This window comes from Equus caballus, chromosome X, assembly GCF_041296265.1.
Source record: "Equus caballus isolate H_3958 breed thoroughbred chromosome X, TB-T2T, whole genome shotgun sequence".
Classification (NCBI taxonomy): Eukaryota; Metazoa; Chordata; class Mammalia; order Perissodactyla; family Equidae; genus Equus; species Equus caballus.
In genome coordinates this window covers 106,321,831-106,346,227 of record NC_091715.1, presented here as the reverse complement: position 1 = coordinate 106,346,227, position 24,397 = coordinate 106,321,831, and the positions used below count along the sequence as shown (strand labels likewise).

The following is a 24,397-nucleotide window of genomic DNA, read 5'->3' as shown; positions in this document are numbered from 1 at the left end:
GAAAAAGAGAGGAGTCAATTGGATGACTGAAGTTACCATTTACTGAGATGAGGAAGACTAGGGGGGAAATCGGGTTTGGGATCCCTTCAAACCACCTCCCCCACTAGCCTTGCTATGGAGCCTGCGAGTTCTGCAATCAAGAATTCCTTTGTGTTGGGGCCGGCCCCGTGGCCGAGTGGTTAAGTTCGTGTGCTCCGCTGCAGGCGGCCCAGTGTTTCGTTGGTTCGAATCTTGGGCACCGACATGGCACTGCTCATCAAACCACGCTGAGGCGGCGTCCCACATGCCACAACTAGAAGGACCCACAACGAAGAATATACAACTATGTACCGGGGGGCTTTGGGGAGAAAAAGTGAAAAATAAAATCTTAAAAAAAAAAAAGAATTCCTTTGTGTTAAGGCCTTGAAGGCCCCTGCCAGCTGGGAGGGCAATACATTATGCTATTTTCTGCCATTAACACTGTGGTTGAGATTCATTCACCAGATCAGCCACAGGAGGGCAGGGCCCTAAGATAAAGACACACCAGAAACAAACGTCCTTATCAGGTCTTGGGCCCTGGTCCCAGCTGTGTTCTGTTCCGGAGCCAGCAATTTCATTCCCTACAGAGGGCAGAGTGCAAAAAGCCACCTGTTCTACCCGAGTCCAGCAGAAACTCAGGCAGTAGGTGTCGGTCCCCGGGCATACGGCAGAAACACTGGAGGAGCTTTTAAAAATCCCGATGCCCAGGCCCCATCTCAGATCAATTACATCAAATTCCTGGGGATGGGGCCCAGGTCTCTGTATTGTTTAAGCTCCAGATGATTTCAAAATGCAGCTGCGGTTGGGAACCAGTGAGTTAAAGGAACCTTAGACTTCTCATCCTGAGCCACAGGGACAATTTGATGGCAGCAGACAATATAACACGATGAAATCCAGGGCTGGAGATCGTTGCAGAAAGTGATTACAGTATTGATTGTTCACGGGAGTTGAGAAATGCCTTTGTGTGTTGCACAGCTTGGTGCTCAAATCCTGGGCAGGCGCAGCAGGCTGCGGCAGGAGCAAAGGGAAGGGGCAGACAGAAAGATCTGTAGCTATGTTCAGGCAGCTCTGCTTGACTCCATCTCCACTGCAGTCCAAACTTTCACCAGAGGTGCCATAGACACGAGGCAGGTGAAATCTCTGTTCTACCTGACAGTCACCCTCTCCTTTCTCTGTGATCATCTGTCATTGGATGACCCATGCACAGTGTGGAACGACGCATTTCTAGAGACCTGAATGGGCCATGTAGTCCACCCTTCATTTTTACACGTGAAACAGAGGCCCAGGAAGAGGATATGGTTTACTCAAAGTGTCAAAATAATTTGGTAGCAGAGCCGAAACTAGAACCCAGGTTTCCTGAATCTTGAATTAGCGACTGTTCCCCATAGCAGGCTGAAGCTGGAAGTCCATTCCTGATCTTTCCTCCACTGGTTCTGCTTCTACCTTGGTCCTACTGAATGGATTTGAACCTCAACTGGTATCCTTCCATGTATTCACCTATGAGGAGGGAAAAGCCACCTTGCTCTCCCTACCAAAAGTCCAAGATTAGATCCTGTCCTAGAGATACCACTACAGATAAAAGATTCAGATACTTATAAGAGCAAAATCACGAAGGAGCAAGCGGAATTGCCACTGTTTTCAGAGATTATAATCATTTCCGGTATCTGTTGTAGGGCTATTTTCAGCTTGTTTGTGCCTCATTCTTCATTGACCCATGTCCTGTTGGTCTCTAAGACTCCATCCTATTCTTGGTCTTCAGCCTTGATCACTGATAGTGACTCACTCATTGCCAGCTGGTCTCTGCTACATGTCACAGAGTCCTGTCTAGCCTTATGTTTCGACACAGGTGATACCTTCCTTACAGTATGATATAAGGGGCTCTCAAAGGTTGCCCTATCCCAAAGCATCTTCAAAGCTCAGCTATGGAGCCTGGAGTTCTTAATACTAGGGTCATTCATTTGAATTAAAATATTGAGAATTGGGAAGGCCCTGGTCAAAATGTGAATATGGTACCAGGGAGGAGTGACGCACACAATTCAGGGGCCAGCAGACTATGGGTCTGCATGCGCCAAATCCTGCCCACCACCTGTTTTTTTTTATTAAAGCTTTATTGGAACATAGCCATGATCTTCATTTATGTATTGCCTATAGCCGCTTTTGTGATATCACATATGGCCTACAAAAATCTAAATTATTTACTATATGGCCCTTTACAGAAAAAGTTTGCCAACCCCTGCACTAACTCATTAACACGCACCTACCCACTGTTTTAGTCCAAAACTTTCTTGATGATAAGAGTCACTGGGGATTGCTTGTTAAAACACAGATTTCTAGGCTCACACCAGACTTAAAAAGTCAGAATCTCTGAGAGGGTAGGGCCCAGGAATTTATATTGTTGAAAATGTCCTAATCTATTAAGCAAAGATTAATTGAGTACCTTAAAGCTGGGCCATCTGAGCTTTTCACTGACCCATTTTTCCTCCAAGCAGCTGGGAGTCTCATTTTGCAACGGGCACCCTTTCTGGCTAAAATGAATTTTGGCTTGAAATAGTGGACTAGAATTGCTAATACCTCCGGGGCCACTGCAAGCCCCTTGAAGCACATATGAAGCCAGCAGCTCGGTGGAATAAGCAATAGAGGAGAGAGCCTGTCTCTCCCTCAGGACCGAATTCAGCAGCTGGTGATTCTTTGACCATTATTTTAATTTGGTGTCTCTATTAGTACAGATTTCAGGGTTGTGTTCACTCATGTCTTGGCCAAAGTCAGGTAAATGGCCAAACATTTTAGTGGACGATAGGGCCCCACTTTGATAAGTGTGAAAAGATTTTAAGAGGATGGAGCTCAGGTTCCTGAAGCTTTGACAGCCTCCTGATTCTTCTTTCTGCTGGCTCATTGTCTTTGACACCTGAGTCTACTTATAAGAAATTCCCATAGCAACCATTGTGGGAGCCTGGGACAATGGAAGGCCATCCTGATTTCATGGTCCCACTGATAAGGGACCCAGGGGCCCTCCTTCTTTCACTTGGGACTGCCTAGAGGTGAATATGTCATCTCCCCAGCTTCCAAGCTCCCCTGCTTCCCACGGCAAGCCACATATGACTCTCATTCCCCATCTATCACCTAGTTGGGTGGTTCTGCCTACAGCTCCATGGATACACTGGGCTTCTTCTCTTTTGTGCTCACCTCATGCCATCTCTTTGCCATCCTTGCACTTCAGGTCCCCCGGTGTCCCTTTTGCTCAGCTAAATGGCATCTCTAAAGCACAGCTCAGATTCTATCTTGGTCCTGAATCCTTCCCCAACTCCTCCATTCATTCCCCTCCCTGCATTTCCTATAGTACTCGTTAATCCACACTGCCATAGCTCATCTCCTCAACCAGGCTGTAAAAGAAGAGATGACGTTTTATATTACTGTGTCTCCCCTTAGCACCAAGCACAAAGGAGACACAGAATAAAAGATACTAGTTGATTGCTAAGGTTAATAACAAATTAGTTCATCAATTCAGCATATTTGGTTTAAGTCCTACCGTCTACCAAGCACTGTACCTCAAAAAACTCAGTGGAGAAACAGTCCTTTTGCAGTGGTTCCCATTATTTTGGCTTTTTTTCTGGGCAAGTGGCTCCAAGCAGAGGAGATACAGGGTCTTTGGGTACAGGCTAAGTTTTCAGAACCAGCAAACTAGGATTTCATTTGAAGAGACTGATTGCTTTTCCAGAGCCATTGTGGGTCATAATCCAGTACCTTATTTACTTTAGAATATTTATTGAGGACATACTGTGTGCCAAGGTCTAAGGGTACCCAAATTAATACACATTCAGTCATTCATAGAGAACAGTTGGTCACTCAAAGATGAAGGAACACCCTTACATACATATAGGCTTAATAAGTGGCGATCTATGCAGCAGGGTTTGAGGGGCCCTGGGAAAGGACCCTGTGACTGCCCAAAATACCTCCCAATGATCTGCTATAGTTAAGAGTCACTCTATATAAAGGAAAATGTCATTTTAAAGAGACTACATATTAGTTCCCGATATGTACCTTCGCTACATATCAGAATAATTTGGGGAGCCTTTTCAAAAGACCAATACCTGGGCTCTATCCCCAGAGCTCCTAAGTCAATTGATCAGGGCTAGAGCATGACTATCAACATTTTTAAGAGCTTCTCAGGTGGTTCTGATGTATAACCAGGGTTGAAAACCACTGTATTAGACCATTATCAGCCATGGAATGGAAGAGGTGGCAGGAGCCTTAGAGATTGTCTGATCCCATATTTCCCAAATTCTAGTGAACATCAGAATTACTTGTGGCTCTTATTAAAAATACAGATTCTTGGGCCACATCCTGCCTCTCGGTAAATTGTCTCTGGGAAGAAGTGATAATCAAGCTTGAACATGACAAGAGTTTGCTAAGAGGCAGCAGTCTCCATGTACCCATGAGATGCCAAGAGGCTGCCGTGGATGCAGTACTATGTTCTGTGATGCAGGGGCTATAACAGTGAACATTTACTGGAACTCTTCAAGAATCTTTCACTATAGCTTAAGAAAGAAGATTCTCTCTGTTGATTTTTGTTATTCATGGTAGTTATGGTCTATAAAGTCACCTCAAACACTGAACTAATGAATACTAAACAGTCGTTCTTAGTGGAAATCTGTGTGTGTATGTGTGTGTATCTCATATAGATCATAATCTTAAATTCTAAAAACAAGTCATCCTGGTGGATTCTATTTTCTTTCTTTCACCAGGAGAAAAGGAGGTTCTGAACTGTTAAGTGACCTGCGTGAGGCCACCCCACTAACAGGTGCCAGAGTTGGGATTCAAATCCCATCCAACTGTCCCCAGGGCTGGAGCTTCTTGCACTACAATGCACTGTCCCCTACCATCTCCATCTTCTGGACACCTCTATATGACAGCTGAAACAAGAAGACAGAGCATCGCCTTGTTGACCTCAGCTGAGAACATGTACATTCAGAGACTCAAATTTTTCATGTGCTGCGTGTGTCTGTAAATGACCAAGAAAGCACCTGAGTATTGATTTGGGGGTTACAAATAAATTTTAGGGAGTAGGCAAATTTGAAAATACAGAATCTGTGAATAACGAGAATTGACTGCATGTGTATGCAAGGCTGACATTCAGTGGGGATGCACTAGTACGGCCACACCTGTTGTAAAATATTGAAGGATTCTTTAACACTGATTGGTAAGTAACCACTGCCCTAAGCTTCCTGGGTGCCACCTGACCTCTCCCCTAGGACCTCTTCACAAATGATCAACTAAAGGGTTAATACCTGGCACAGTTAGGAGGCCTTCAAGACTCTGCTCCAGTGTCTATGGCTGGCTTACATTCTGATCAGATAGCCCCTACTGTACAGGTTATTAATTGTTTTGACTATCACCCTGGTGTGGTGTATGTGCTCACCCACTTCTAAGCTCCAAGGGATTAGAGAGCACAAGCCCAAGAACTAGAAGCTAGGCTCTGTGAGGCTGGGAACCACATCAGTCCTGTGCACTGCTATATTCCCAACCTGGAAGAGCACCTAGAATAGTAGGTATTCCAAAAATGTTTGAGGAAAGAGTGAATGAACTAGAAACTCTCACTGAGGTTAGTCAGGCAAAGTCGTGTGGAAGACATGAGTCTCAAACCAGGTCTCAAAGGAAACAGACACATTAGATGAGATGCGGACTAGTACAAGGACAAAAGTCTGCAGGGCAGTAAGAACTAAGAAGTGTACAAGGAGGAGAAGGAAAGCAGCCTGGCCATAGCAAAGAGGCCATGCGATGGGACATATGGAGGCATCAGAACTGGGGGCAAAGGGGTATTGGGGGCACTGGGATGAGAGATGGGACAGAGACGGGGGACGTATTAGGCTCTTCATTCTGCATGTAAGTTTGGAACTTGAGTTTAGTTTAGGTTGCTATGATGGCTGGAAGTTGGGTTTCCTTCATTCCTTCAACAAAATATTTATCAAGCCAGGTGCTGTTCCAGGCGCTGGGGATACAGCAGTGAAAAAAACTGTCTCCACTCTCATGGAGCTGACATTCTAATGAGGGAGATAGACAACAAATATATATAAGTATAATATTTCATGGGAAGGTAAAATGGTACAGCCACTCTCGAAAATAGTCTGGCAGTTTCGTAATAAACTACACGTACATTTAATATATGACCAATTGTACCTTTGGGCATCTGTCCCAGAGAAATGGAAACTTAACACTCACAAAAAAATCTGTACATGAACGTTTATAGTAGCTTTATTTGTACTAGTCAAAACCTGGAAACAACCCAGATGTCCTTCAATGGTTGGATGACTAAAGAAACTGTGGTACATCCACACCATGGAATATCATGGAATACCACTCAGCAATAAAAAGGAACAAACTATTGATAAACGTAACAACTTGGATGAATCTCAAGGCCTCTATGCTGAGTGAAAAAAGCCAATCCCAAAAAGGTTATATACTATATTATTCCATTTGTATTTTCTTGAAATGATGAAATTACAGAAATGAAGAATAGGTTAGTGGTTGACAGGGATTGGGGGTGGGGAGGGGGTGGGTGTGGCTATAAAAGGGAACTATGAGGGGTCCTTTTAGAGCTAGAACTGTCCAGTATCTTGACTGTGCTGGTGGATACACAAACCCACGCATGTGACAGACTGACATTGAACCATACGCACACATTGTACTTATGTCGATATCCTGGTTTTAGTATGGCACTGTAGTTACGTAAGACATAACCATTGGGAGAAACAGGGTAAATGGTACACAGGGATGTCTCTGTACGAGCTTTGCAACTTCCTATAAATCTACAATTATTTCAAAACAAAAAGTTAAAAAATATAATATTTCAGTTCTAATGGAAAAAATAAGCAGGAGAGAGTGACAGGTAGATGCTATCTTAGAAAGGGTAGTTGAGGAAGGCTTCCACAAGGAGGTGACATTTGAGGAGACCTGATTAACAGAGTGACCCACAATGGGTCTCTGATCAGAGAGGTAAATTCTAACCACACAACAAGCGTGTTTTTAGGGGAGAACTGGTGGTTATTTTCACAACAGGAGATTGGGGAGTGGGGACTGACTGCTTGCTGCCCACAAGGTAACTGCACATAAGCAGTCAGGGCGGGAGGGAGGGGCCTATTGGTAACACTCACTGAGAGGCGGGGCTTGCCTGCCCCGAGACAGAATTGCAAATAAGAAAGGCCTAGCTGCCAATGAGCATGTGAGAGTGTGCATGTGCATGTGTGAGTGTGTATATGCATGTGTGAACGTGAGTGCGTGTGAGGTTCACACTGATACAAAAGAGGGCTGGGGACCCTGGGGAGAAGCTAGTGCCAGAGGTTGATTTGAACACTGTCCCCCTGACTTGTGAGCTCATGCCCGCACCTGTGCACTGTCCCCAGCTTCGCACAGAAAAGTCACCTCTCTCTGGAAAATCTTCCCTTCCTTCTCTGCCTGAGAAATCCTACCCAATCCCTCAAGGTCCATCTCAGGTACAGTTTCCTCCGTGAAGCCTCTCCTGATTTCATGTCCCCCACCCCCAACAGAGGTGACCACTCCTGTGGCCATAGGATGGGGGTGGGACATGAGTGCTGGGGTGCAGGGCGGTGTTGGGGACACTGGGAAGGGACAATTAGGCTGGAGGTGGAAGGAGGGCTCTGAGTTTAGCACATGGAAGTTTTGTACCTGGGTTTGTACATTTGAGTTAAGATTACTATAAGGCTGTAACCTGGTAATGGCCACTGGGCCTTCTGAATCCAACTCTTAGGAGAGAAGCCTGGACATTTTCACTTTTAGTAAGTAGTCCTGGTGACTATTATGATCAGGTAAGTTTGGGAAACACTGTTCTAGTCTAAACCTATCAATTCACAGATGAGAAAACAGGTTCAGAAAAGGGAATTAACCCATCCAAGGTCACATAGCCAGTTAGTGACTGTACCAGGACAAAGATGAACTGTTGGTCCAACTGTATCTCCCCAGCAACTTTATATTAAATCCCTCACATACAACGGTGTGTCTCATACATTGTAGGCCAAATACCTGTATGAATGAATGAACAAGACTAGCACCCACCATCTGCAAGGACTTTGTGGGAGTTGGACACTGGACAGGTAAATTTTGATGGGGCACAGCAAAAGAGAGGAAGAAACTATGTATGAAACTAGGGCAGTGAGTAGCTTAAGTGGGGTAAAGCAGAAGGCACAGGGCAAAACATAGGACTGTACAGCCCTTCAAAATCCTCAAGCTTTGGACAGGAGAGTAGACAAGATATTCAGAAGGTATGCTTTAAGTTCACTTCTAAATCCTTGGCTAGTTGGCATGTTGGTCCTAGTCTCTGCTCTCACCCCCTCCCATCACTGTCACTTCCAATGTGGGGTCCTCTCATCTCAGTCAGGAGGACGGGTGGATGACAAAGAGGCTCACTCACCTGATGAGTGTGCAGAACTGTAAGAACGATGAATTCCTTAGCGCTCCTACAGAGAGAAGAGGGAACAGGAGAGTAGTGTATCATGTACTAGGTATTCATCTAGCACAAGAAGCAACACCAGAATTTTCCCCTGGGCTGCATTCAGGTATACGGATTGGGACAGAGGGCAATCTGAACATCTGCATGGCTGCCTAGCCTTCCATCATTTGTGGTGGCCGACATAAACCATCCATATAGGTTCACATAGGCATCTGAGGATGGTATTACCATTATCTCTGAGTTTGTCATTTTTCAGGTCTTCTTTTTATATTCCTTCTCACATTCTCTCCATAAAAATCCCCAAACCTTAGGAGCAATTTTATCTGTAGACTAGAAAATTCTCAAGGAAAACTAAAGACCTGAATTATGGAACTCAAAGGGCTCACAGTCAGAGTCCTGGGAACCATGTACCATGATTATTGGTAATTTGGTATTTAAGCAAGAGGAGAAATTCAAAGGAAAAACCCAAAGGAGGTCATTTGGTCATCATGACTCATACTCAGCAGATTTGTTTTAATTGAAGGACCAAAAAATGAGAGCCAGGGAGCAACAGATGGAAGCCAAGACTCTCCAGATAGCAAATATTCAAAAGGATGAAGAATTTGAAACTCTTCCGACAAGAATTATGCCAATGATCAAACAGGCTGTGAGGTATGAAAATTCTCTCCCAGGAATACATTATCCTTCAAAAGAACTAAAAGAAATGGAAAGAGTTTGCCTTGAAGGAGCTTCTTCTCTCCTTGCTGGCCTTTTTCAAATGTTTATGGGAACAAAGGTATTCAAAAAGCAGGGTCAAGATGGCCTTGGTTCCAGGTAGTTCAAGAAAGGTCAAGGCCCCTTGCCCAAGGCCTTGGAACATTTCCTATATATGGTGAGGTGAAGTCCAGGGATGAAGCAGCTCCAGAGTTGGGAAGACAGGTTTTTCCATGGTGTTTTCCCTGGAACACAACTCTTTCCTTCCCTTGAACAGGGCAGGGGCATGGTGTAAGCCAGATTACATGACTTGTCTGCTCCAGTCCCTGCCTCGTCTTCCCATTTCACGCAGAACAAAGCCAAAGTCCTTACAGTGGCTACAACTCTCCCCCTTCCTTACCCTGCTCCACACACTGGTTTCTCCTCTGTTCCCCAAACATGCCACACACACTCCTGCTTTAGGACCTTTGCCCTGGCTCTTCTCTTTCTCCAACACCCTCATGTCCTTCAAGTCTGAGTTTAGATGTCAGCTTCAGTGAGGCCAACATTGGCTATGCTGTTTAAAGTTGCACTCTGCTCTCTGTGCCCAGCATTCCTGATCCTCTTTACCTCGATCCACTTTCTATTCTTCAATAACATTCACCAACTTCTAGTATACTGTACAATTACTTATTTATCCTGTTTATTGCTTATGGTGTGTCTCCTTCCATTAGAATGTAAAACTCCAATGCACAGGGATTTTTGTCTGTCTTATTCATTGCTGTATATTCAGTGCCTAGAACAGTGCCTGGTGCATAGTAGACATTTGATAATAAATATTCGTTGAATGAATGAATGAATGAATAATACGCTAGCTCCTGAGGTTATCAAATGAGTGAGCTGCCTTGACCTTGAAGGAGCTCTGCACTCCCTCACAAAATTGGGCTACCTTGTTCTAGGGTGCGAAGATAGCCACTAAAAGTAAAGCAAAGACTTCTAAGGGGCCAAGCTGAGAAAACCCCAATTGGCCCTGATGGGGTTGAAAGGACTCACCCCATATTGGTGTGGTGGTGGAGGGCGAAGAGTGGAGGGTGCAGGAATGCAATGGACAACTGAACTCGAAGAAAAGACAAACTAAAGGTCTTTAGGGACCAGACACGTTCCAAGATATTGAGCTGGAGGGAGAGCATGTCAAGGAAGACCTGCTCTGGACTCAGGAGGGAGCAGCCCAAACCCCTCCAGAGCTAGCAAGAGGGTGCTGCTCCATACACAGAGCACTGAATCTGACTTTGAAGGGGAGGAAGGGGCACTGGGGGCAGGTGGGCCTTGGGAGAACAAGAAAGACCCGTGTATGAAAACACTCTAAACCAAGAGGGGTTGAAGATTATGGAGGCAAACATGGACCAGACGACACAAGACAGAGAGAGAGAGACAGCACATGGTTCCATTCGGGGGGGAGACAGACAACGTCCCCCAAACTGAGATTAGCCCATAGAATTTAGAGCCTTCACCTCTATCCTCTCATTCCTTATCATCAAGTCTATGCAACAGGGCCTGTAGGTGGTATGTGTGTGTGTGCAGGTGGTGGGAGTCTGGGGTAGGGGAATGTGTACGGTGTATGGAACCACATGGCACATGTGGGTGTGGGCATGTATGTAGTGTGGTGTGTGTGTGTGGTACGTAGTGTGCATGGAATGCATATGGGTGTATGTGGTATGCCGTGTGCATGGTGTGTGTGTGGGCTATATGGCATGTGTGGTATTTGGTGGCATAGTGTGTGTGTAGTATGTGGTGTGCATGGTGTGGGTGTGTGTGGTATGTGGTGAGTGCACATGGTGTGTGTATAGGCTGTGTGGTATGTGGTGTATGTGTGTGTGGTATGTGGTGTGCATGGTGTGTGTGTGGTATGTGTGGTATTGTGGCAGCATAGTGTGTGTGTGGTATATGATGTGCATGTGGTGTGCATGGTGTGTGTGTGGTATGTGGTGCCATGGTGTGTGTGTGTGGTATGTGGTGAGTGCACATGGTGTGTGTATAGGCTGTGTGGTATGTGGTGTATGTGTGTGTGGTATGTGGTGGCATGGTGTGTATGTGGTACATGGTACACGTGGTATCTGTGGTATGTGGTGGCATAGTGTGAGTGTGTGTGTGGTATTTGGTGCTCATGGTGTGTGTGGGGTGTGTAGCATGTGGTGTGCATGGTGTGTGTAGGGGTGAGGGAGGGGAAAAGTCAATGTGATTACTCCCACATATAGATAGTAGTGGTCCCCCTGACACTTCTTTCTCTCACCTGCCCCCAACTTGGGAGGGCACTAAATGGTCACACACATCATGAGCAAAATCCACAATGGCAGGTTCCCTTCCTCATCCCACTGTCTAGGGATTCGATTTTCTCCTTGTGATTTTTTGGAGGGGCAGGGAGGTGGGAAACAATGTCTTGCTCATATCGATCGTGCTTTATCTCTCAGTGTTCTTTTAATGGCTTGTTTGGTTCTCATTGGTCACTTGGTCTGTCCCACTGCACAGTAAGTCAAAAACCAAGGGGCTTGGGTGAGGGGAGTAGTTGGGTGGAGGGAGATGAGGTGAGCTCTGGTAGAAGGCTGTTCTCTGTGTCTCTTCACATCACTGGAAAAGGCTAAGCCAGAGTGTGGGAGGGCCCCTGGGCTCCCAGAAGGGCTGGCCCTGGAAGGCCTGGGTAGCCAGGAGTTCTGGCTAGGACTGGTCTTCCTCAGAGGGCGCCTCTCTCAGGGCCAGGAAGGACCATGGTAGTCCTATGCCAGAGGTGGGACAGGGGAGGGGGCAGAGCTCAGCTCCTGCCAAGGCCCAAAAGGCCCCTGTTACCTGATGAGTTCTATGAACCTCTCTCTGGGGGCTTCACTCACGTCCTCCTCATTAATAGCCACAATCTGGTCACCAGCCAGGAGCTTGTCCTCAGAAGGGCCTCCTGCAGAGGAGAGGAGAGAGGCGTGAGGGCTTGGAGCCACGGCTGGGAAAGCACAGGTCTGGGCGGGAGTAATCAGCGCCTGAGGGAGCTGAAGAGAGTGCTGAGGCCTGCAGGAGATGGCGCAGGCTGAGTGGCACCAATGCTAGGATGCTTTTTGAGCTCTGTGCCACTGCTGCCTATGGCAGATGGAGGGCAGAGGACTGAAGAAAGAGAATGGAATGGACTTCCTTTGGCTGGGAGTGGTGGGGTAGCGAAGGCCTGGCACTCAAACAAGGATAATGAGTGCTTTCCTGGCTTGGATCTAAAGAGGAACACAGACTTCCATTTCACCAAGAGGGATCTGCTTAGGTCCAATGAATGACTTCTAGACTACTAGAGGTGGTACAGGTGATGGGAAGAGGGGGAGGGATCTTCTTTTCTTTTCTTTTCTTTTTTTTGCTGAGGAAGATTCACCCTGAGCTAACCACCACTGCCAATCTTCCTCTTTTTGTATGTGAGCCACTGCCACAGGATGGCCACTGACAGACAAGTGGTGTAGGTCCAGACCGGGGAACGGGGCTTGGGTTGCTGAAGCAGACTGTGCTGAACTTAACCACTAAGCCACCAGGGCTGGCCCAGGAATCTCCTTACTTGAACATTATTCATACTCACTGGTCTAGAATGATTTAGGCACTCACTTGCCTGGAGACAGGAGGATGAACTAAAATACCTAAAGGGTTTATTTTCTTTTAAGTGTGAGATGTTACTCTCCAATAAATGAAGGAAACAAGGCACAGACCCCAAATCACGGGCAGTCAGAAATTTGCTCTCTCCTTCCCATCTCTACTGTCGAGGTTAAGCAAGCAGGCCTGTTAGAGGGCCTTATCTGCTTGGTTGGGGTAAAGAGTGGGGAAGAGGGGTGCCACAGGCTATGCCGCCTCTAGTGTTTAGCAAAGACCTTCTCGGAGAAAAGCTTTTCAGAGACTCAGGGAGAGTAAGAAGTCAGACCCAGCCTAACTCGAACTCAAAAGAAGTGTTTACTGACATGTCCCACTCTCAAACCAGCCTGGACTCTTGTTTGTGTCCACTTTAAAGGGCCAGATCCCAACTGCTTCCTCTCTCTACAAAGAAGGGTGCTGCGCAAATTCCAAAAACATGAACAAAAACAAAGCAATTATGTCACTTGAGCACAGCTCAATGGCTCTGGAGCATGGGGCCTGTGTGCTGAGAGTGGATACGCCAGCTCAGCCTGCAGGATTCACCATTCCAACTGCAAAGGCCCTCCACCCACTTGGTCAAGTCTCCTGACAGCACAGTGACTTCAGGAGGAGAGAGTGTGGTGGTGAAGAGCCCACTCTTTGCAGCCAGCCAGACCTGGACTCTAATCTCAAATCTGCAAGACACTAGTTGTGTGACCTTGGATGAGAAACAGTGGATCTCTCTTTCCTCATCTGTAAAATGGGATAATAATGGTACCTATGCATCATAAGACTGTTGGGAGGACAAAAGAGATGATGAATGTACAACACTTAAAACAGTTGATTGATGTTGGTAAGAATTTGATAAATGGTACCCATTATATCCTCCAAGGGACAATTACTTCAACTCATTTCATTCCTTCTACCTCCTTCTGCCGAAAATGCCAATCTTCTAGGTAGAGGCCACTCTATCTACTCCTTTCCTTCTCTCTCTCTCTCCATTCCTTCCTTTTAATGGAAGAAGGCCTCCTGGAACTCAACCTCCTTCACGGGCCTTGGCTCTCTGATGGCAGTGGAAATATCAATCAACTCCTGTTTTCACGGAATGGCTTGCTGGCTTGCTCAACCATAACTGCTCCTCTACAGGATACTTCTTGTCTTGTCTTATGATCTCAAAAACAAGTTCTTTGCATTTGGGAGCCACCTGTGTCGGAAGGAGCTTTGCAGATCAGCCCAAGTCTTTATAGAGCTGTGCCTGCCAGCCCCTTGGCATACTGTGGCTCTTGCCTGGGGCTTTTCTTCTCTCTACTCCTCCAAATCCTTCCTTTTCATTCTCATACCACTTGAAGCGGCCCTGTGAATTCTGTCTCCTTTGAAGTTAAGGCAGGGTCTCCTGGTGGTCTGTTACTAAGTTTTATCTGGTCCTTCTTTCCCAGGACAAATTAGATTTCTGATCAGAGACTCAAAAACCTTTTGCCAAACTGCATGACTGACTCAGGAGCCTTAGGTCAGCCATGAACTCTTGTACTGAATTGTTTTTTTCTCTATGCCCTGTAGTTGAAGAGAGAGCTTACAAAAATCTTTTTCTTTTCCTTTGAGGATTGCAAAATTCATCAAATTTCTGCTAGACCAGTTTGTACTCCGGCTGCTCCTCTTGACTGAGCGAGAAACTGTTGTAAACATCTAAAGCCTCAGGCCCAGCAAGTCAGGAATAAAGCTCCTTTCTGTCTGTCTTTTCTGTCAATGCCTAGCAGATTTGGAACAAAACAGTGCTTAGGCCCTTTCTCATCTCATTCATGATGGCAGGATCTCACAGTTCAGGTGGAGCTTTTGCTTGGTCCATCCCACACGGTCCCATTCAAGCCCTGCTTCCCCTGCATAACATCAGACAGGCCCTGATGCAAATCCTGGCCTCTGCTGCTTTCTAGCTACGAGACCCTGAACAAGTCATTTCTTTTCCTCTATGCCTCAGTTTCCTCATTTGTAAAATGGGAATTATATTATTTACTTTGCAGGCTTGGCTGTGAGGCTTAAACAAGATGATGTAAAGCACACAGTTGATGCTTAATCAATGACAGCTGTTGTTACTGCCGCTGCAGCATTCAGAGATTTTATTCTCCTCTCCCCTCCTCTCCCACCTACGGTCTGTATCCTGATTCCAGTCTTCAATGGCTGACCTATCTCATGAGTGTGGACCAGTCTCCACAGCCTGATGGTTAGATTCTTGGGGACAGGAACTGTGTCTTGTACTTTCCTACAACCTTGCTGGGCTTAGAGTAGGCAATCTATAAATACTTGTTGAACTGATTTGTATAGGTATTTCTCGTCCAAGGCAGTATGGCTCTTCTATGAAGTTTCTGTGCAAAGGGGAGCTCTATTAAGGCCCAGTCCCTACTAAACCATCAACTGCAGCCTCTGTCCAGGGCCCCAAGCTGCCTCAATGGTTTGCGTCGATCAGTCTTAAAAAGACCAGCTCCCTCACACAGTTAGTGGCTGGCAAGTCTTCACCCACTCTTCATGAATTCCTTGGCAACACCGTGTACTCAGGAGCTCTGCTCTTTGTGAAGACGTGTGGGTGTCAGGGGATAGGAGCCAGAGCCAGGGGGACACTCTGAGGGACACCTACCTGGCCTCACAGATCGCACCACCACAGGCCTCTCACTGCCAGCCACGAAGCCAAAGCCATATATAGGGTCCCGATGAATGGTCACTTGTCGCAGTGTCTCTGCTGGCAGCTGCTCGCATTCCATATCATTTGCGCTCTCTTCCTGCATCACATGACTGGGGGGTGGGGAAGATGGGAGCAAAACAAGACGCAAAGGCAACTAAGCCTCAAAACCAGCTTGGAGGGACACCGATTAGGGTGCTGGCTATGGCACCTGGGAGTTCACACATTTAGCTTCCTCCATCTTCTGGAACCAGCAGAGGTGATGATCGCCTCATATTTTAGATTGGAGAAAGAGGAGTCTGGAAAGGAGAAGCCACTTGTCCATAGGGCCAGAGTCAAGAGAGGAAACTGGTGCCACAGAGCTTGACATTAGAGTCAGTCCCTTCCTCCAAGATATTGGGACTCGAGAAGCCTAAATGCAAATACAGGCTTATTTGAAGGTTAATTGGTATCACCCATTGAATTGGCTGTTAACTCCCTAAGGGAAACTGAAACTTTGAGGGAAGGGACCACAAAACAGGTAAGTAAGTGGGGAAGAAATGTGAAATCATTTCAGAATTTGGAGCACCTTCATGAAGTCCTTGTGCAATTTAAAATTTTAATATCCTTTAGGTTATATATAAAAATAAAATATTTAGATGACATACATAAACAAATGGGCTAATGTTGAGGACCATGACCTTACACAATTGTACATAATGCCAATTTATTTCTATTAATGGGACAACTGGAAAATGGCTCCTGTGGGCAAGAAGAGGAGCTGCATTCTGAGGCTGCCAGCAGACTTGAACCCCAGATGAACTGGGAGAAGAGAAATCACTGCCCCAATACCTGGGAAAGATACCTAATGCCCACAATTTAAGTTACTGAAGCTTAGGAATTACGCAATGAGTTTATAAAGGTTCTACAGCAAGGGTAGAGGATGAGACACACTGCAGGCATGGATGGGTCTGAGCACAGTATTCGAATGAAGAGCCCTGAGGGGTGAGGGGTGAGGGCGTGGGGACCCTGGGGCTTGTGAGGGCACTGGGTGCCAGAGGCAAGGAAGGAGGTGAAGAGGGGAATGAATGGTCAACGGGCCGGGCAACACAGGTGGAGGTGGAAGAGAGGGGACCAGAGCCAAGAGACCCAGAGCCTTAGCTCCCTGACTTAGCACCACTCTACCCCCAAGCTTTCTGGCCTAATAAATGGGGTTGAGCTTCCTAGCCTCTATGTGTGTATTCTCAAAAATCAAGGCTCCAGGCAGGGACCCTCTGAACAAGATACACAGGGCCGGGAGCTAATTAGTCAAACTAGTATAAGGTTTATAAAAGAAGTGGGAGGTTCTGACACTCTGAGAGCTGAGAGTGATTGCTGACTAGCTAAGAATACCAAATTCCTCAGTAGCAAATGGTTTCAAGCAATTACGTTGTTTATGAGGACACAAATTCAGTAATTAGAGAGGAGCTTTAGGACTATTTATGGGGGGGCTGGTAAGATTTAGAGTAATTGCATAAAAGAGAAATTCATAGTCTTGGTCTTCTCTCTCTCACAGAAGAACTTGGGAAGGAAGATAGACCATGGCTGATTTGAATCCAGCCACATCAACTCTGGCTGTACTCAAGCTGTCTTGGGATCTGTCTGTCACCCCTTAGGGAGGCAGAAGGGGCTGCTAGGACAAGGTCAAGTCTTCTGAAGATGAATTCAGAAACCGGCTCCTTCCCTTCCACACTGGTAAGACAAATGGCCACTCTTCAATGGAAAGTTACTCAGAAGCTGGAAATGGCTGGCTGGTGTCCTGGACAGGTACCTTCCCAGGACAGGGGCTCGGTGAGGGTGGCCTCAGGCTGGCACCTCTCTCATTTCTGCTCCTGGTGGAAGGCAGGAGCTTGGCCTTGAAGGGAGCCAGAGAACATCTTCCTACAGCTGCTGTCTTGCCTCACCCCTGGGGCTGCTTCCGAAATGAGCCCATTGCCTCCTGTCATCCGACCTCATGGGTACTAAAAGGGCCTCTTCTTGGGATGAAACCAGCTCATTTCCGACATGGGCACCAGCCAGGGCAGGCTGGAGGATGAGAGCCTGTTGGGCTTGCAGCCTATAGTTTTGGGAGCAGGAACACTGGCAAAGGAGATACAGACACCCGTGGAAGCCCTCAGGACGCCGTCCTGCACTCAGGAACCCCTGGCCACTAGAGCCTCGGTTTTGCCACCTTTTTCTTTTTCAGAAGCTGGGGACACTTTGGTCTCTACTAGGCCTTGAGGCATCACCAATACTGATGAAAATAAACACTCCTGGAGCCTGAGGAATCAAGGGGCTAAATGCCTTTTGTGACACGAGTTTCCTGCTTTACTGTTGTGACCATGCTAATCCATCAACAAGTATTTATCGAGTGACTACTCAAACAGTCAGCTTTGGGGAACACAAGAGAAGTTTCAGATCTCTGTCCTCAAGGATCTTCCAGTCTAGCAAGGGGAGAAGAGACAAGTGTACACTGAACAAGAGAATGAGAGTGGTAACTGAAAATAGTGCATGAAGTCCATAATTAAGGTCCAATTGTGTGTTCAGAGAAGGGGATGGAGGAGCTGGAGAGGGCTCCATGGAGGAGGTGGGAATTGTGCTAGACAGCCAGGAAAGGGCAGTGATGAGACGAGAGACAAGAAGCCAAGCTCTGTCCATGGGGGCTCCCATCTTTTCACAGGGGACCCAGTTATTTCTCCCACAGCCACAGGCATATCTCCAGGTCTAACTGGAGCACATTTGTCTCTGAGTTGTCCCTATCTGAGTTGGACTATCTGTCCCTAACTAGAGCCTCCCCCAGTTCTGCAGGCAGCCCTTTCTTTACACTGCCTGGTCCTTCCCAGGTATCTATTGTCAGGGAAGAAATACCTCCATTAACAGATCAGAAGGCCATTGTACAATGCAAATAGAAATTGTCTCTTCCCTCCTGGGGTTTGCATCTTTCAGTGTCTGCAGTTTGGTCCCTCTGAAATTTGCTAAGTGCCTGGAGTCTTGGGAGTGACACCAAAGGCAAGCAGTGACAGATGACAGGAACTCAGCTGTCCATGGGTCACATGACTGCCCTCCTAAGGGAAATAGGCAATCTGACTTTGAAAGATGTCTGGATTCTGATCCCTCCAAACAGGGCAACCCTGAACAAAATTGTGAAGCAGCCAAAGCTTATGGTCTTCCCCCAACACTCAGCTTTGTTTCTGGGACCTGTTATGTTCTTCTGTTTTTTGCCCCAAAGCACTCAATGCCTTTATTCTATCCCCTTCCTACCCAAGGCTTCCAAAGGTATCCCCTTATTCTGTGCCACGCTTGCCGTCACTAGTCAGTGACCCAGGTAAAGGCCTAGCCCTTCTCTTCTGTCTAATGATAACAACACTTTACAGTCATGTGTTCTTTTCATTTTTACACCCATTACCTCATCTGAGAAAAGGTGCTTTCACATCCATTATCTCTTCATAGTGTCTAAATGTCCTGCCAAATAGGCTAGGTGACTGCTCCTTCTCCATTCCAGCCTTCAAGGTGGGCAATGAATAAGTGACCCAGAGAGGCTAAACACATTAGCAGCCCAGCTGGAGCCAAATCTCTTGGACAGGGCCCACAATCCCAGGACGCCCACCTACACCCGCTCAGGGTCCTAGACCCTCTGGCTGTTCAGTCTTCCTTGCAGGGCTGCCACAACCCAGCAGCCAGCAGCACTCCGCGTCCTGGCTGAGTCTGGATGGCCGGCCCCCATCCTAATTAACCTGTCTCTGATCCCATTCACTCAGCGTTGTTGGGAGAATGGAATGAGATCATGGCTACAGAAGCACTTTGGAAGGTTAAACCTATCACAAAGATGTAGAGGTGGCGATATTACTGGTAGTATTATTCGCTGGGTGGCAAAAGGAGCAGAGAACAGGAGCTGAAGATAAACTTCGCCTGCTTTGCACAATCCAGGCCCTTCCCTCGTCAACTTCTTGACTCTAAGAGGCAGCCCCACAATGCACTGTCCCCTCATTTTCCAGGCAGCTCTTCCCCTGACCCAATGATAAGATGACCCAGCTCCCTGTGGACGCCCTGACTCCAGTCCTTCTGTGGGCTAAACTGATCCCCCCCTTGCTGTGCAAGGAGGGACTGGTAGCTGGGGCTCATGCTGACAACTGTTGCTAGGCAGGACGTGGCTAAAGGACAAGTGAACTGAGAAGAATATGGATTGGTTCTGAGCTGATGCTCTCTCCCTTGCACTTTTGGGCAGGAAGATAGAAACGTAACAGCTAGACTGCCAGGCATCAGCTTTTAGTTCTCCATCCCTCCTTGCCTTTGGCTCCTTTTTCTTTACACTTGGTTGGCTCCTTGGAGAGTCTTGTCACTCCCCTCACAACTGGCAGGATTTGGAGCCATGTGGAGCTAATTAGCCCTCTGATTCCAATCACAGGAGCCTGACTCTTCTGGAAGCTCCAGAGATCCAGCATGGCAGCTGGGCCCCCAGGAGACGCCATCTTCTCCTGGTAGCGGGGATGGGAGCCCCATCCTCAGGGCTCTGAAGTAGCTGCTCTGGATGCCCTCTTGTAAGGAGCTTCAACACAAATCCTTCTTCCTCACTTCGGCTAGCTGCCCCTTACTCTGGCAGTGCTGCTCAAACTTGAATGTGCACATGAATCACCTGGGGGTATTGCTACAATGATTCTGATGCCGTGGGTCTGAAGTAAGGTCTGAGATTCTAGCAAATTCCAGGACAGCGCCCATGCTGCTGATCCACAGGCCACACTTTGAGAAGCAAGGATCTAAAAGAACGCTATTCTCAGACAATGGGAAGGCCACAATCAGGTGGGAGGACTGAGGTGCTTTTATTCCGTTGGGTTATGGCATTGAAGGCCCCAGTTAAAACAAAAATGCTGTCTTGGAGAAAGGGCACACAAAGTCACGCAAACAAAGGACTCACTGGCTGATCAGATTTACCCCAGGAGAGAACAGGGAGGGTTACAAACAGATGTGAAATAAGACAGGTAAGGCTGCATTAGTGAAGAGGGGAGAAAGATCTGGACAGATTGGCACGACTTATTCCTGCTGAAGAGTTTGCTCAGCAAAAGGACAGTCTGAGGACTCACAACATCCGGGAGTAAGGCGAGGAAGATGATGACAGAGAGGACAGTGCAGAAAACAATAGCTGCCACTTACTGAGGACTCATTATGGCCAGGCACTGTCCACATATTACCTCACTCAAGCCTCATAGCACCCTCAGGAGAAGGCATTATTATTTCCATTTTACAGATAAGAAAACTGAGATTTGGGAAGAAAGATTATGTAACTTGCTCCAAGACATACACCTGTATACTCTGTGGTGCAACCACAACGTTAACCAAGGTCTGACCGATTCTAGAACCAATTTTCCTACACGATTTTTGCCCAGCACCTGTGGACCAAGCAGTTGCCCATTAGGCTATGAGTAGACCCAGTGGGAGAATTCCGCAGACTGCTCCTTCGCAAGCAAACTGAGCGCTGCTGCAGTGCTCTCTATCAGAGCAGTCTCCCTTGAGTCATCATACCAGAGGGCACATAGCGGAGACTCCAGCCCCAGGACTGACCTCCTACACATCTCCAAGGCCACCCTCCCATATGGGAGACTCAGCCCATAAGGCCTCACATGCCTGTTAACTTCAGTCACCACCAGAGAGAAGTCCACTTGCCTCTGGTCATTCTTCAGAACCTAGACTCTCATCCCCACAGTGGTCTGTTCATACCCTAATGCTACCCTTCTCTTCCCTTCAAACCCTTCCCCTGTCCCTCTGGAACTCTCAGTCAACAGCAAGCTGCCCTATATCCTTAACTGATTCTCTGAGAGTTCCCTTCACCTTCTTTCCCAATAGAGGCCTGGTTTATTCCTTGAGGACATCACTTGCTAATCAGCCCTGTGGAAGCCGCTTTTATTTTCCCTCTCAATTCTCAAGACCTTCCGTAGGTGTCCTCCTTGCTTGCCAATGCCGCCTCCGGGCCATTAGTCCTTCTGCAAAAAAAATCCAGCTCTTTTGAGGAACATGCCTGCCACCAAACTCTTATCACTCCTTCTCCCTCCTCATTGTTATCTAGACTTCCTGGGTAGTCTCCACATTCACTGAGGACTTTAGTTCCCAGTCACATGTCACCTTCCCCTCTATCCCACCCAACTCTTCCATTTTATTGTGGTAAAATATTCATAACATAAAATTTACCATTTTAACCATTTTTAAGTGTACAGTTCAGTGGCATTAAGTACATTCACACTTTGTACAACCATCACCACCATCCATCTCCAGAACTGTTTCATCAGCCCAAACTGAAGCTCTGTACCCATTAAACACTAACTTCCCCTACCCGCTCCCCCAGTCCCTAGCAACCACTATTTTACTTTTTGTCTCCATGAATTTGACTATTCTGGGAACCTTGCATAAGTGAAATCATACAAAATTTGTCCTTTTCTGACTGGCTCGTTTCACTTAGCATAAGGTCATCAAGGTTCATCCATGTTGTAGCGTATTGCATAATTCCCTTCCTTTTTAAGTTTGAATAATATTCCATCGTATACATGTACCACATTTTATATGTCGATGGACACTTAGGTTGTTTCCACCTTTTGGCTATTGTGAATAATGCTGCTATGAACATGGGTGTACAAATATTTGTTTGAGTCCCTGATTTCACTTCTTTTGGATATATACCCAGAAGTGGAATTGCTGGATCATATGTAATTCTATGCAGTAGCTGCACCATTTTATATTCTTAACTGCAATGCACAAGAGTTATTTCTCCACATTCTTGCCAACACTTGTTAGTGTTTTCTATTTTTTGGATAATAGTCATCCTAATGGGTGTGCTCTCTCCAGTTCTTGATATCATCATTGGTGAATTCAACATCCACATGGTGATGATGGCCTCCAACAACTGCTTCCTTCACTTCACTCAGTCACTCCATTGTCACATTGATGACGACTTTGGGTCATCATCAGATATTGCACCACCTCCCGATCTCCCTTGCCAACATCTCACTCTACTTCCCCATCTATCCTGCCAGTTTACCTTCACAAGGACTCCCACTGCAGGAATAATCAGAACGCATCATGATCACCTACTCACTTCCCACTTGATATCCCTTTTACTGGGAGTCTCTTCCCCCATTCTTTGCAGAGCCAAATCTTCATCCTCCAGGTCTTGGCTTAAATGTCACTTCAGAGAGGCCTTCCCCAAGCCTTTCCTCTAAGTATTCACTTTCTTACTCTCCTTCAAGTTCCTTCTTATCTTCACTTCCCTTCATGTCCAGGTTACAGCTCCTGATCTACCATTATGATCATTCTCTTGCAAATACCTTCAACTCCCTTACTTCCTCTTCCTCTGCTATACTTGCCTTGAAAAACCTCACTCCTTGATGAACTCAACCATATACGTTCTCCACACCTGCATCCCAGTAGCTGAAGGCAACTGGAGAAAAACCACATAACTGAGTAGATGACTTTCACTTTATATTCACGGTCTCAAACCTGGTATAGGCCCTCAACGCTGTCTGGCCACCACTTTCTCACTCTCTAACATGACTATTTCATAGCTCCTCCTCTCTCCTCAACCTTCCTCACCTCCCCATTTGCCCCAGCAAGTCTCAGATGGTGATCTTATTGCATATGCTGAGAAAACAAAAGCCATCAAACGAGACCTCCCTCACCTTACCACCAGCAAATCTACACCCACCCTGCCTGCATCTGTACCCATGATTCCCTTTTCCCTCCTATTAAGATGGAGGATGTTTCTTTTCTTCTATCAATGACAGAGCTCTTCATTTATGCTCTGGTACCATCCCCTTTCATCTTCTCATTTTGCTCCTTTGGGCATTCGCTCTCTTCCCTAAGTCATCAGTCTCTCCATCTCTCCAGAACCATGCTAGCACGCTGATAGAAACCATCTATCTTTAAGAAAACAAACAGAAACCACCTCCTTCAACTCCAAAATCCTTGCTCTCCTTCACACCAAAACTGCTCAAGAATTTTCCACACACATTGTCTCCACTTCTTCATCTCCTACTTGCTCCTCAATCCACTATAATTGGGCTTCCACATGTATCACTCCACAGATTCGCTCTTATTAGGGTCACCAATGCCATTCATTGTTATCTCTCAGTCCTCATCTTGCTCAACCTCTCACTGGCTTTGGACAGGGTTGACCACTCCCTCTTTCTTGGAACGCTCTCTCTTTGGCTTCTGTGACTATCTCCTGACTCTCCAATGACTTCTCTACCCACTATTTCTTAGTCTCCTTTGTGGGCTTCTCCTCCTTTACTTTACCACCAGATATTGCAGTTCTTCCCAACTCAGTTTCTGGCTTTCTCTTCTCTCTTTCCTGAGGTGATATCATCAGACCCCTGGCTTTAAATACAAGCTATATGCAGACAACTCCCAAATTTGCATTCTACCCACACCTCTTCTGTGAGCTCCCAAATTCCTATATTCCAGCCATCTATTCTGGCATCTCCACTTCTACATCTCACAGGAATCTCAAACTTAACATGTCCAAAACTGAACTCTTGATTTTTTCCCCTCAAGCCTAGCCCTCCCTCAGCCTTCCTCATCTCAGTACATGGCACCATCATCTCTTCAATGACTCAAGCCAGAAACCTCAGAGTCTTTCTTGAGTCCTATCCCTCCCTTTCCCTCACTACCCACATCTAATCCCTCAATAAGTCTTCACAGGTGTTCCTTCAAAATCTGACCAACATTTTCCGTCTCCATGGCTATCACCCAGTTCAAACCACCATCATCTGTCCCCTGGATTGCTGCAGCAGCCTCCATTCTGGTCTCCCTGTGCCGCTGCTGCCCCCTTCTAAGTCTTGTCTCTACAGATTTTGCCAAAGTCCAAGTCAGATCCTGTCACTCCCCTGCTTAAAACCCTGCAGACGTTTCCCACTGCAAGTGAATAGCATCCAAACTCCTTTTCCATGGCCTACTAGGCCCTAGGTGATCTCCTGCCC

The 24,397-nt window shown here is 46.7% G+C and overlaps 1 protein-coding gene across 20 annotated transcripts in view; it reads right to left on the bottom strand.

The window, feature by feature from the left end:
* FRMPD3 (FERM and PDZ domain containing 3) overlaps positions 1-24,397 on the bottom strand; it is a 126,604-nt gene that overhangs the window by 46,079 nt on the left and 56,128 nt on the right. For 5 of the 20 annotated variants that reach the window (XM_070258143.1, XM_070258150.1, XM_023634296.2 and 2 more), the window contains 3 exons: positions 15,399-15,553; positions 11,993-12,095; positions 8,441-8,486 (listed from right to left, as the gene is read on the bottom strand). The exons of 4 other annotated variants lie outside the window; for them this stretch is intronic. In XM_070258143.1, the coding sequence (XP_070114244.1) occupies positions 8,441-8,486; positions 11,993-12,095; positions 15,399-15,546 (297 nt within the window). In that variant the 5' untranslated portion in view covers positions 15,547-15,553. Of the gene's footprint in view, positions 1-8,440; positions 8,487-11,992; positions 12,096-15,398; positions 15,554-24,397 lie in introns of those variants that run through there. 11 more of the 20 variants (XM_070258149.1, XM_070258156.1, XM_070258146.1 and 8 more) reach the window with 7 other exon arrangements.